This window comes from Thalassophryne amazonica, chromosome 9, assembly GCF_902500255.1.
Source record: "Thalassophryne amazonica chromosome 9, fThaAma1.1, whole genome shotgun sequence".
In the NCBI taxonomy this organism is placed as follows: domain Eukaryota; kingdom Metazoa; phylum Chordata; class Actinopteri; order Batrachoidiformes; family Batrachoididae; genus Thalassophryne; species Thalassophryne amazonica.
Window position 1 is genome coordinate 589,882 of NC_047111.1, and position 14,848 is coordinate 604,729.

Consider the following 14,848-nt stretch of genomic DNA (forward strand, 5'->3'; position numbering starts at 1 on the left):
AGTTTAAATGAGTCAACACCCCCGAGTCACACTAACTGTCAGAATGCTCGTAGCACGGGCCGGGGCGGAGGATTAGCAGCAATCTTCCATTCCAGCTTATTAATTAATCAAAAACCCAGACAGAGCTTTAATTCATTTGAAAGCTTGACTCTTAGTCTTGTCCATCCAAATTGGAAGTCCCAAAAACCAGTTTTATTTGTTATTATCTATCGTCCACCTGGCCGTTACTGTGAGTTTCTCTGTGAATTTTCAGACATTTTGTCTGACTTAGTGCTTAGCTCAGATAAGATAATTATAGTGGGCGATTTTAACATCCACACAGATGCTGAGAATGACAGCCTCAACACTGCATTTAATCTATTATTAGACTCTATTGGCTTTGCTCAAAAAGTAAATGAGTCCACCCACCACTTTAATCATATCTTAGATCTTGTTCTGACTTATGGTATGGAAATAGAAGACTTAACAGTATTCCCTGAAAACTCCCTTCTGTCTGATCATTTCTTAATAACATTTACATTTACTCTGATGGACTACCCAGCAGTGGGGAATAAGTTTCATTACACTAGAAGTCTTTCAGAAAGCGCTGTAACTAGGTTTAAGGATATGATTCCTTCTTTATGTTCTCTAATGCCATATACCAACACAGTGCAGAGTAGCTACCTAAACTCTGTAAGGGAGATAGAGTATCTCGTCAATAGTTTTACATCCTCATTGAAGACAACTTTGGATGCTGTAGCTCCTCTAAAAAAGAGAGCTTTAAATCAGAAGTGCCTGACTCCGTGGTATAACTCACAAACTCGTAGCTTAAAGCAGATAACCCGTAAGTTGGAGAGGAAATGGCGTCTCACTAATTTAGAAGATCTTCACTTAGCCTGGAAAAAGAGTCTGTTGCTCTATAAAAAAGCCCTCCGTAAAGCTAGGACATCTTTCTACTCATCACTAATTGAAGAAAATAAGAACAACCCCAGGTTTCTTTTCAGCACTGTAGCCAGGCTGACAAAGAGTCAGAGCTCTATTGAGCTGAGTATTCCATTAACTTTAACTAGTAATGACTTCATGACTTTCTTTGCTAACAAAATTTTAACTATTAGAGAAAAAATTACTCATAACCATCCCAAAGACGTATCGTTATCTTTGGCTGCTTTCAGTGATGCCGGTATTTGGTTAGACTCTTTCTCTCCGATTGTTCTGTCTGAGTTATTTTCATTAGTTACTTCATCCAAACCATCAACATGTTTATTAGACCCCATTCCTACCAGGCTGCTCAAGGAAGCCCTACCATTATTTAATGCTTTGATCTTAAATATGATCAATCTATCTTTGTTAGTTGGCTATGTACCACAGGCTTTTAAGGTGGCAGTAATTAAACCATTACTTAAAAAGCCATCACTTGACCCAGCTATCTTAGCTAATTATAGGCCAATCTCCAACCTTCCTTTTCTCTCAAAAATTCTTGAAAGGGTAGTTGTAAAACAGCTAACTGATCATCTGCAGAGGAATGGTCTATTTGAAGAGTTTCAGTCAGGTTTTAGAATTCATCATAGTACAGAAACAGCATTAGTGAAGGTTACAAATGATCTTCTTATGGCCTCGGACAGTGGACTCATCTCTGTGCTTGTTCTGTTAGACCTCAGTGCTGCTTTTGATACTGTTGACCATAAAATTTTATTACAGAGATTAGAGCATGCCATAGGTATTAAAGGCACTGCGCTGCGGTGGTTTGAATCATATTTGTCTAATAGATTACAATTTGTTCATGTAAATGGGGAATCTTCTTCACAGACTAAAGTTAATTATGGAGTTCCTCAAGGTTCTGTGCTAGGACCAATTTTATTCACTTTATACATGCTTCCCTTAGGCAGTATTATTAGACGGTATTGCTTAAATTTTCATTGTTACGCAGATGATACCCAGCTTTATCTATCCATGAAGCCAGAGGACACACACCAATTAGCTAAACTGCAGGATTGTCTTACAGACATAAAGACATGGATGACCTCTAATTTCCTGCTTTTAAACTCAGATAAAACTGAAGTTATTGTACTTGGCCCCACAAATCTTAGAAACATGGTGTCTAACCAGATCCTTACTCTGGATGGCATTACCCTGACCTCTAGTAATACTGTGAGAAATCTTGGAGTCATTTTTGATCAGGATATGTCATTCAAAGCGCATATTAAACAAATATGTAGGACTGCTTTTTTGCATTTACGCAATATCTCTAAAATCAGAAAGGTCTTGTCTCAGAGTGATGCTGAAAAACTAATTCATGCATTTATTTCCTCTAGGCTGGACTATTGTAATTCATTATTATCAGGTTGTCCTAAAAGTTCCCTGAAAAGCCTTCAGTTAATTCAAAATGCTGCAGCTAGAGTACTGACGGGGACTAGAAGGAGAGAGCATATCTCACCCATATTGGCCTCTCTTCATTGGCTTCCTGTTAATTCTAGAATAGAATTTAAAATTCTTCTTCTTACTTATAAGGTTTTGAATAATCAGGTCCCATCTTATCTTAGGGACCTCGTAGTACCATATCACCCCAATAGAGCGCTTCGCTCTCAGACTGCAGGCTTACTTGTAGTTCCTAGGGTTTGTAAGAGTAGAATGGGAGGCAGAGCCTTCAGCTTTCAGGCTCCTCTCCTGTGGAACCAGCTCCCAATTCAGATCAGGGAGACAGACACCCTGTCTACTGTTAAGATTAGGCTTAAAACTTTCCTTTTTGCTAAAGCTTATAGTTAGGGCTGGATCAGGTGACCCTGAACCATCCCTTAGTTATGCTGCTATAGCCGTAGACTGCTGGGGGGTTCCCATGATGCACTGTTTCTTTCTCTTTTTGCTCTGTATGCACCACTCTGCATTTAATCATTAGTGATCGATCTCTGCTCCCCTCCACAGCATGTCTTTTTTCTGGTTCTCTCCCTCAGCCCCAACCAGTCCCAGCAGAAGACTGCCCCTCCCTGAGCCTGGTTCTGCTGGAGGTTTCTTCTTGTTAAAAGGGAGTTTTTCCTTCCCACTGTAGCCAAGTGCTTGCTCACAGGGGGTCGTTTTGACCATTGGGGTTTTACATAATTATTGTATGGCCTTGCCTTACAATATAAAGCGCCTTGGGGCAACTGTTTGTTGTGATTTGGCGCTATATAAAAAAAATTGATTGATTGATTGATGTAATGTGCAAACTTTTCCTTTTTAAAACCCGATTAACTCAACCAATAATTTGCATCACTTTTTACCAAATTTGGAGCAACTTTAACTTTTGACCCCTGTACAAACTGAAATTGACCTTTGTCACCATTTTTGCTGTTTTTGCCCCAAAACTCCATAATATTCAGTCCCAGATTGTCCAAACTATACCTTTTTGGAATCTTTCTGATCAGACAAATAATGTGGTGTAGTCTTCAAGATGACAGGAAATTTTTAAATTTTGACCCCTGTGTAATTCTTCAATTGACCCCGACCTGACTGCCGATTGAAAATTCAAGTGGCTAACGTGCTTTTTCATCTGCATCAGACACTCAAAGCGCTTTACAATAATGCCTCACATTCACCCCGATGTGAGGCTGCTGACATACAAGGTGCTCACGACACACCAGGTGCAATAGGGGATTAAAGACCTTGTCCAAGTGCCCTTAGTGATTTTCTGGAACTGAGGATCCTCTGGTCTCAAGCTCAACGCTTTAACCACAAGACCATAAAATCTCCCCAAGGGGTCTAAGGTGTATTTGGGCCAAATTTGGTGCTTGTTTCCAGACATGAAGAACTGTTAGTTATCTGCTCCACTGTATACGTCACATTAGCAGAAAGAAGTGGTGTGTTAGTGTCATTTGTTGGCAACAGTGGATTTTTGTGAATGAATTATCAGTAATCTGACCTGCTGCGTCCTTTCAGCCGGTTTCATCGTGAGAGCCCCAACAAAACGTATCCAGAAGATGCCATTGTTTTAGAAGACAATGTCTGAAAATGCTTTAATTCCTTATTGTGGAAATTTCTTGTCAATAAACGCAGGTTGGAGGTGGTTTTGAAGAAGCCCCTCCCTTTTTGCCGTCGATGCTCGTGGACTGGAGCCCAGCAGGTGAACTTGTTTCTGAGCTCGAGCCCGAGGATGCCGCCATGTGTCCCATCATCAACAAGAAGACAAAATAGCTTACTTTAGAAGATGAAAGTCTTTTCTGCAATTCTTTTATTAGCATCACAACAGTCCCTTAATTTGCGTCAGAGTTCGCCGCAGCCATTCTTCATCTTTTCAGCTTTCTGTCCGTGACGGAAAATAAATCCCATTAATGATCCACCAAGACAAAAAAAAAGGGCCTTTAATGATTTTCCAGTCAGGCTAGGGTTCAAACTGAGGAGCTTCTGGTCTAACCACTAGACCATCACCTCCACAGTCAAAGCTGAAGACACATTTATTACACAGTATCAGGACGGTGGGTCTGGAAATCAACATGAGGTTGATTCTTTTAAAATTTGTCAGGTTGTATGTTTGAAACTGAGAGATCATTAATTTCATGTTAACTTATTAATAAATTAATAAATGTTTAGTTTTCTTCCATCTTGCTCTGATTTCAGTGCACTGTTATTCATAATATCAAAACATGTTGAATGTAATCTGCACCAGGAAGTGATCTGTTTTTGTCTAAAGGTCCACAGGGCCTGTTTCAGCCTTAGGGCCCAGTGCCACTGGGGAGAGGATTAATTGCGCATGAATTGAGTATACAAATTGCCGGTGTTCTTTGTCGTCCGCAACAAAAATGGCCAAAAATGACAAATGTCCCAGTATGAATTACAGATATATTAATAATATATAACGAATATATGATCCGACACGTTGAGATTATCACAGCAGTATTACGGGTGTATTATGAATGCATCGCGCACGTGTTGCGCGTGCACGGCATCAGCATTGCGGACATAAAATAAGCGCACTCGCTCCTTTCAGCATCACTATTCACACCAACAATACAGGCTCTGGAGCAAGTGCTGGACTTGGACAAGTTGATCACAGTTAATGTTCATGTTGTCATGCGAGGGTTAACGGTTCATGAGTTTGGGGAGCGGGAGGGGGGAAGCCACTCGGGGTGTGAGACAGTGTTTTTTTGTTGTTGTTTTGAGAGTGTCACAGAAAACAGACTTCAGCATGAGTTGTGGCTAAACAGCAACTCTTCCTTTTGTTGGTGTTAAATAAAAGTCCTGGATTGCAGCAGCTACGTCTTTGTGAATCTACACAGCCGGACCGGCACTGACTGGCAGGTATGTCGCTTTCTGCCACATATAGTACTTTGGGTTTACGTGACGTGTTTGTTATGCATTCACAGATTGTCCGCAAATCAGCTCCAAAGCAGACATAATAAAAACACTTTATTCGTGGCCAATCTGTATGCAGTCACTACAACATATTTTAGTTTGTGATGTCGACGTGTTAGGCACGATATATATCTGTTTTACACACTGTCCCGGTCCACTGCCAAGCCACAAATCCCAGTCAGTTGCAGATATCAGCGGTTAACGGCAGATATAAAGGGCATAGAGTGAGTATGTATTGTGTATGAATTGAGTATGTATGGAGTATGTAAGGCAGATGTCATCTGCAACCAAAGTTTTGTGCGGCTCAAAAATCCTGGCAACGGAAAAAACGTGCCTCTGCAGATAATTGCGGACATGTGCAGATGTCGGCCGACTCATACAAGCATGTTTCACGCACATGAGCCAATTTTGTGTGCAATCCATAGGCAAATCCTCCTAAACGCCAGTGGGACAGGGCCCTTACATCCACACCCATCTCTCCTCTTTCACATCATTAACGGGCACCTTCAGAGTGCCAGTTAGAGCTGAACCCAAAGTGCAGTAACACGGATTGCACGACGTGACACCTGAACCTGTAGTGCAGAAACACGGAGTGCATGACGTGACACCTGAACCCAAAGTGCAGAAACACTAAGTGCACGACGTGACACCTGAACCTGGAGTCCAGTAACACGGAGTGCACGATGTGACACCTGAACCCATAGTGCAGTAACACGGACTGCATGACGTGACACCTGAACTCGGAGTGCAGTAACACGGAGTGCACGACATGACACCTGACCCCGTAGTGCAGTAACACGGATTGCACGACGTGACACCTGAACCCGTAGTGCAGAAACACGGAGTGCACGACATGACACCTGAACCCGTAGTGCAGAAACACGGAGTGCCCAACATGACACCTGAACCCGTAGTGCAGAAACATGGAGTGCACGACGTGACACCTGAACCTGTAATACAGTAACACGGACTGCACAACATGACACCTGAACCCGGAGTCCAGTAACACAGAGTGCACGACGTGACATCTGAACCCGGAGTGCAATAACATGGCGTGCATGACGTGACACCTGAACCCGGAGAGCAGTAACACGGAGTGCACGACGTGACACCTGAACCCAGAGTGCAATAACACGGAGTGCATGACGTGACACCTGAACCCATAGTGCAGTAACACAGAATGCACGACATGACACCCAAACCTGTAGTGCAGTAACACGGACTGCACGACGTGACACCTGAACCCGTAGTGCAGTAACACGGAGTGCACGACATGACACCTGAACCCGTATTGCAGTAACACGGAGTGCACGACGTGACACCTGGACCCGTACTGCAGTAACACGGCGTGCACGATGTGACACCTGAACCCGGATTGCAGTAACATGGAGTTCATGACATGACACCTGAACCACGGAGTGCACGACGTGACGTCTGAACCCAGAGAGCAGTAACACGGAGTGCACGACGTGACACCTGAACCCGGAGGGCAGAAACACAGAGTGCCCAATGTGATACCTGAACCCGGAGTGCAGAAACACAGAGTGCACAACGTGACACCTGAACCTGGAGTGCAGAAACACGGAATGCATGACATGACATCGGAACCTGTAGCGCATTAACATCGAGTGCATGACGTGACATCGGAACCTGTAGTGCGGTAACACTGAGTGTGCGACAAGACATCTGAACCTGTAGTACAGTAACACCGAGTGTACGACAGGATATCAGAACCCAGAGTGCAGTAATACCGAGTGTGCAACGTGACATCTGAACTGGGAGTGCAGTGAAACCGAGTGCAGGACGTGATATCTGAACCCATAGTGCAGTAACACCGAGTGCACAATGTGACATCTCAGCCCATACTGCAGTAACAGCGAGTGCGCAATGGGACATCTGAACCCAGAGTGCAGTAACACCAAGTGCACGATGTGACATCGGAACCTGTAGTGCAGTAACATGGAGTGCACGACATGACACCTGAACCCATAGTGCAGTAGCATCGAGTGCACGACGTGATATCTGAACCCGGAGTGCAGTAACACAGAGTGCGCAATGGGCAGTGGTGAGCACTGTTCAGCTAATCCGATAACAGACAACTGTCAAAGCTAATGTTTTTGTTAGCAGATTAGCTTTTCAGATACGTTTCAAAACCATCAGTGGACCAATTATCTTCTGATAAATTTAGTTCCGACAACTTGCAGTCTGCTGGCAAAGTTAGCAAAGTTTAACGGGCAAAAATGTTTGTAAACCCTAAAATCAAATATTTTAATCCCTGTCGTGTGTAGATCAGTGGTTTGTGGCAGACTGGCTGTCGCTTACTGATGATGTCATCAAGTGCAAGACGTGATTGGCTGGTCGACGCAGGGAGCATTGTGGGTAGAGTTGTTCAGGTTCACTTTGGACATTACACTGTTACCGTCCGCTCAACACAAACAAAACGGACTAATTTTAGCATTATTTTATTTTATTTCTTTGTCACTGAATGGATAATTTAATCACCAAGACTTGGTGGGAGAGAGAAGATCTCACGGTGCAGCTGTGTTACAGAGGGACTTTTCTTCACCATTTTTGACACCATTTTGGATAAGCAGGACACTTTATGTGGAATATTTTCTTCCTGAATCCCAAAGAAACTAACAGGTAAGAATTTATATTTACTATGTGTTTTTTATTCTGTCAATCAATGCATTAATGGACGTATTTCGGTTATTTAAGCTGCAGGGTTCAAAGCGTGTGAAAAAGCAGCAGTTGTTCATAAATGATGGTGTATCTAATACCGAGAAAAACTGTGACTTCTAATACTGTTTTACTGCTTTTGAAAGATGATGACAGTATTTGGGGTTTTATTTATTATTCATTCATTTTTTGTGCGTTCATTTTGTGTTTGTGATCCTTGAATTTACCCAGCAGCCCCTGCAATGCTTAAAGTGAACCTGGTGTACCATAAACAGACAGTGTAATCTGATGTGGCTGCGTCCAAATCAGTACAAATTATCGGTTATTGGTAATCTGTAATAAAGATACATTTTTTAGCAGTTTAATGGTTTAGCTTCACAAAAGATAACTTTTCAGCTATTGGATTAATGGTTATCGAAGCTAACTTTTTAGTTAGCTGTGCCCACCACTGGCGACTAGACATCTGAACCCGAAGTGCAGTAACACCAAATGCGAGATGGGACATCTGAACCAGAGTGCAGTAATATCGAGCGCACGATGGGACATCTGAACCCAGACTGCAGTAACATCGAGTGCACGATGGGACATCTGAACCCAGAGTGCAGTAACATCGAGTGCACGATGGGACATCTGAACCCAGAGTGCAGTAACATCGAGTGCACGATGGGACATCTGAACCCAGAGTGCAGTAACATCGAGTGCACGATGGGACATCTGAACCCAGAGTGCAGTAACATCGAATGCACGATGGGACATCTGAACCCAGAGTGCAGTAACATCGAGTGCACGATGGGACATCTGAACCCAGAGTGCAGTAACATCGAGTGCACGATGGGACATCTGAACCCAGACTGCAGTAACATCGAGTGCACGATGGGACATCTGAACCCAGAGTGCAGTAACATCGAGTGCACGATGGGACATCTGAACCCAGAGTGCAGTAACATCGAGTGCACGATGGGACATCTGAACCAGAGTGCAGTAACATCGAGTGCACGATGGGACATCTGAACCCAGAGTGCAGTAACATCGAGTGCACGATGGGACATCTGAACCCAGAGTGCAGTAACATCGAGTGCACGATGGGACATCTGAACCAGAGTGCAGTAACATCGAGTGCACGATGGGACATCTGAACCCAGACTGCAGTAACATCGAGTGCACGATGGGACATCTGAACCAGAGTGCAGTAACATCGAGTGCACGATGGGACATCTGAACCCAGACTGCAGTAACATCGAGTGCACGATGGGACATCTGAACCCAGAGTGCAGTAACATCGAGTGCACGATGGGACATCTGAACCAGAGTGCAGTAACATCGAGTGCACGATGGGACATCTGAACCCAGAATGTAGTAACATCGAGTGCACGATGGGACATCTGAACCAGAGTGCAGTAACATCTAGTGCACGATGGGATATCTGAACACAGAATGCAGTAACATTTAGTGCACGATGGGACATCTGCACCAGAGTGCAGTAACACCAAATGTGAGACGGGACATCTGAACCCGGAGTGCAGTAACACTAAGTGCACAATGGGACATCTGAACCCGGAGAGCAGTAACACCAAGTGCGAGACAGGACATCTGAACCCGGAGTGCAGTAACACTAAATGCGAGACGGGACATCTGAACCCGGAGAGCAGTAAACCAAGTGCACAACGGGACATCTGAACCTGGAGTGCAGTAACACTAAGTGCACAATGGGACATCTGAACCTGTAGGGCAGTAACAACAAATGTGAGACGGGACATCTGAACCCGAAGTGCAGTAACACCAAATGTGAGATGGGACATCTGAACCAGAGTGCAGTAATATCGAGTGCGTGACGGGACATCTGAACCCAGAGAGCAGTAACACAAAGTGCATGATGGGACATCTGAACCCAAAGTGCAGTAACACCAAATGCGAGACGGGACATCTGAACCCAGAGTGCAGTAACACCAAATGCGAGATGGGACATCTGAACCAGAGTGCAGTAATATTGAGTGCACGATGGGACATCTGAACCCAGAATGTAGTAACATCAAGTGCACAAGGGGACATCTGAACCCGTAGAGCAGTTACATCGAGTGCACGACGGGACATCTGAACCCGGAGTGCAGTAACATCGAGTGCACGATGGGACATCTGAACCCAGAGTGCAGTAACACCAAGTGCACAATGGGACATCTGAACCTGTAGAGCAGTAACACGGAGTGTACAATGGGACATCGCTGTACTCTTGTGTTTTTGGACCTTCAAACTACAAATCAGGCCACAGCCGACACTGTGAAGAGGCTCCTGAGCCGGGGCTCGGTGGAGGTGGAATGTGTGTGTGATTCTTACCCCGGCCAGTTGTCCTCCAGGCAGCGCACAGCCCGGTGTGAGCAGACATGTCTTCAGGCTCGAGGTATGAAGGGACTCATTGATGTCCTCTGTTTTGATCTTGGACACACAAAGAACAACCAGACAGACAACTCAGCACGTGACCTATCAGAGCCAAAAGACCAACATCTTGTTGTGACCTTTGACCTGAGGTCAAATGCCACAACAGGATATTATTATTGCTCAGAGGTGTCAAGTAACGAAGTAAATACTTTGTTACTGTAGTTAAGTACACTTTTTAGGTATCTATACTTTACTCCATTACTTATTTTTCTGCCTACTTCTGACTTCTACTTCTTACATTTTCACACAAGTATCTGTACTTTCTATTCCTTACATTTTTAAAACAAACAGCCTCGTTACTCTTGGCTTCAGCGCTGGTGGATGTGCGCTGAGGCGTCAGCGCACATCCACCGGAAGCCCGAGGCGTCAGCGCAGTTCCACTGGCGCGGCTTCACCGAGGCCCGAGGTGCCAGCGCAGTTCCACCGGCGTGGCTTTACCGAGGTGCCAGCGCGGATTTATCTGACCATGGGTCCGAAGAAGGCACTGACGGCGGAGGAGGGAGATGATATCAAGAAGTCCCTGGACTTTTTGTCTGAGGAAATCTCTGTTGTTAAAATGCAGCAGAAATCCATTATGGAGCTGGTGGAAGAAGTGAAGGCTCTCCGGATCCAGAATGCCGAGAAAGACCAGCGTCTGGTGCACCTGGAGAACCGTGTTGCGGAGTTGGAACAGTACACAAGGATGAACGACGTTTTTATTACAGGAATTCATATTAAACCTCGATCCTACGCACGGGCGGTGTCAGAAGACAGCGGAGGGGAGGCCAGTGAGCAGGAGGCCAGCTCAGTGGAACAACAGGTGGCTGACTTCCTGCAATCTAAAGGTATTCAAATGGACTGTAATAACATTGAAGCGTGCCACCCCCTGCCCAGGAGAGAGGATGGAGACAAGCGAGCAGTTATAATGAGGTTTGTCAACAGAAAACATAAAATGGCATTGTTAAAACAGGGACGGAAACTCAAAGGAACAAACGTATTCATCAATGAACATCTGACCAAAAGAAACGCAGACATCACCAGGAAAGCTTGTTTCTTAAAAAAGCAGGGAAAAATTCAACAGACATGGACATCCAACTGCAAAACATTCATCAAACTGAACGGAACACCAGAACAAGCAAAGGTTATGGTAATCAGGAACATCGAGGATCTGGACAAATACGATCAATAAGGTATGAGGACACAAACACATCACAACACCATGACACAGACCAGAGGAACCTATTCATCTACTACATCATCTACATCTGGAGACAAGAAGGATATAACTCAAAGGACTGCTGATCATGGAAAAGTAGAACTGAGAACATTTAAATACACAGACCACAATGTACTGGACTTGGAGCACGATATAGACCCGGACAATAATTTCTTCTCAAATATCAATGACAGTTGTTGCTATTATACAGATGAACAGTTTAATCGGATCATTAGAACGGATAACAAATGATCAATAATCCATTTCAACAGCAGAAGTCTGTATGTAAACTTTAACAACATTAAAGAATATTTAAGTCAATTTAAAAAAAATATTTAACATATTTGCTATATCAGAAACATGGATCAATGAAGATAAAGGAATGGATTTTGAACCAATCGAAGCAGTGATTCGCAGATTGAAGCAATGCTTCGACCTATTGTTCCGTTTATTCTTTCTTTCTTTCGCTTAATTTTCCCCCGCTAAAACCCTAAAGAGCATACTTCTGTGAGTATTATTTACCTTTTCTATGTTAAACCGACCTGTTATGGTCTTCTGAAACAGTTGATAGATGTATTTTATAACTTAAAAACAGGAGCGATGCTAACGCGTTAGCATATCTATGGCATTTTCAATGTTAAAAGTTCGGGTGCATTTATTTTCAAATTGTAATATTTCTTAAATTTATTTTTGTTTATATATTAATAATCTAATGATAATTGTTATATACAATTTCAGAGAAAGAGACAAAAAGAACCTGAATAGAAACACAACAGAAAATAAAAAACCAACTAACAATGAACATACATAAATAAATACATATAGAAATAAGTGTTTCCTGTGAACACCTACTGACTCTTCCACCTCCACTTCATCCCTGTCTTATTTAAGTTTAATGACAGTTTGTTTCAGTCAAACCATATTTTCAATGTGTTAATTTCTTCAGTTATTTCCTCCAGAACTATCTGCCAAACTAGAAAACTGCTGCATCCTAGTAAGAGCAGAATACTACTGGAATGAATCTGAATAAGGAAAGTTTTTTTTTTTTTTTTTTTCCTCTCACTAAATGGATGCTACACTCAGTGCAGTTTATTGTCTGGAATAGTCCCAGATTGCATTTCAGAGCGTCTAGAATTGAAACATTTTCGTGCAGGTGGTGTTGGGGGGTAATTTTGGGTTTTGGGCCACATGTAGAACGAATTAGTTTTTAAATTAAGCTTTCAGTTCATATAGTGGCATCTACTTTTTTTTATTATTTTTTTTAAAGGTTACTTTATACTTTTATATTTTAAGTAGGTTTTGGAGCACATACTTTTTCACTTTTACTTGAGTAAAGAGGTCAAGTTGATACTTCAACTTTTACCAGAGTGTTTTTAAACTGCAGTATCTATACTATTACTTAAGTAACAAATGTGTGTACTTTTGACACCACTGTTATTGCTTGAATTATACGTTAGTGCAGAGTAGCCAATCCTGTGCACTGTAAACACACAAAGCGAAAAAATAACAAGAGATTTTTTTCCTCACAGATGAGGAAAAAGGAAAATCAATGTCACAAGGTTTTGTCAAAGTGCAGCAAATATATGGTACGAATATTAAACTGGAATCAAACCAAACTATGAGAAAACTGTGCATCATTACACCCCTACTTTGAAATCAAACTACCTGCATCCATTTCTGATGTGAAGGCTGTGTAACTATCATTGTGCCATTCAGAGCTGCTGGACATTTAGTAATGTGGGGCTCAATACAGATCAGACTTAAGGACACAGACAGAAGATTTTAAGGACACTGAAGTCAGACTTTAAGGACACAGACAGAAGATTTTAAGGATGGTGAAGTCAGACTTTAAAGACACAGGCAGAAGATTTTAAGGAAGATGAAGTCAGACATTAAAGACACAGGCGGAAGATTTTAAGGACGCTAAAGACTGACTTTAAGGAACACGGACAGAAGATTTTAAGGACGCTGAAGTCAGACTTTAAGGACGCAGGTGGAAGATTTTAAGGAAGATGAAGTCAGACTTTAAGGACACGGACAGAAGATTTTAAGGAAGATGAAGTCAGACTTTAAAGACACAGGCGGAAGATTTTAAGGAAGATGAAGTCAGACTTTACGGACACGGACAGAAGATTTTAAGGAAGATGAAGTCAGACTTTAAGGACACGGGCAGATGATTTTAAGGAAGATGAAGTCAGACTTTAAGGACACGGGCAGATGATTTTAAGGAAGATGAAGTCAGACTTTAAGGACACGGACAGAAGATTTTAAGGAAGATGAAGTCAGACTTTAAGGACACGGGCAGATGATTTTAAGGACGCTGAAGTCAGACTTTAAAGATACAGGTGGAAGATTTTAAGGAAGATGAAGTCAGACTTTAAGGACACAGACAGAAGATTTTAAGGTCGCTGAAGTCAGACTTTAAAGACACAGGCGGAAAATTTTAAGGAAGATGAAGTCAGACTTTAAGGACACGGACAGAAGATTTTAAGGACACTGAAGTCAGACTTTAAGGACACAGACAGAAGATTTTAAGGATGGTGAAGTCAGACTTTAAAGACACAGGCAGAAGATTTTAAGGAAGATGAAGTCAGACATTAAAGACACAGGCGGAAGATTTTAAGGATGGTGAAGTCAGACTTTAAAGATACAGGCAGAAGATTTTAAGGAAGATGAAGTCAGACTTTAAGGACACGGGCAGATGATTTTAAGGACGCTGAAGTCAGACTTTAAAGATACAGGTGGAAGATTTTAAGGAAGATGAAGTCAGACTTTAAGGACACAGACAGAAGATTTTAAGGTCGCTGAAGTCAGACTTTAAAGACACAGGCGGAAAATTTTAAGGAAGATGAAGTCAGACTTTAAGGACACGGACAGAAGATTTTAAGGACACTGAAGTCAGACTTTAAGGACACAGACAGAAGATTTTAAGGATGGTGAAGTCAGACTTTAAAGACACAGGCAGAAGATTTTAAGGAAGATGAAGTCAGACATTAAAGACACAGGCGGAAGATTTTAAGGACGCTAAAGTCAGACTTTAAGGACACGGACAGAAGATTTTAAGGACGCTGAAGTCAGACTTTAAAGACACAGGCAGAAGATTTTAAGGAAGATGAAGTCAGACTTTAAGGACACGGACAGAAGATTTTAAGGAAGATGAAGTCAGACTTTAAGGACACGGGCAGATGATTTTAAGGACGCTGAAGTCAGACTTTAAAGATACAGGCGGAAGATTTTAAG

The 14,848-nt window shown here is 42.6% G+C and overlaps 1 protein-coding gene across 1 annotated transcript in view; it reads right to left on the bottom strand.

Moving 5' to 3' along the window:
• Nucleotides 1–14,848, bottom strand: part of pou2f3 (POU class 2 homeobox 3) — a 258,269-nt gene that overhangs the window by 188,115 nt on the left and 55,306 nt on the right. Inside the window, exon 3 of the mRNA XM_034177477.1 lies at nt 10,312–10,410. Coding sequence (XP_034033368.1) covers nt 10,312–10,410 — 99 coding nt within the window. The remainder of the gene's footprint in view (nt 1–10,311; nt 10,411–14,848) is intronic.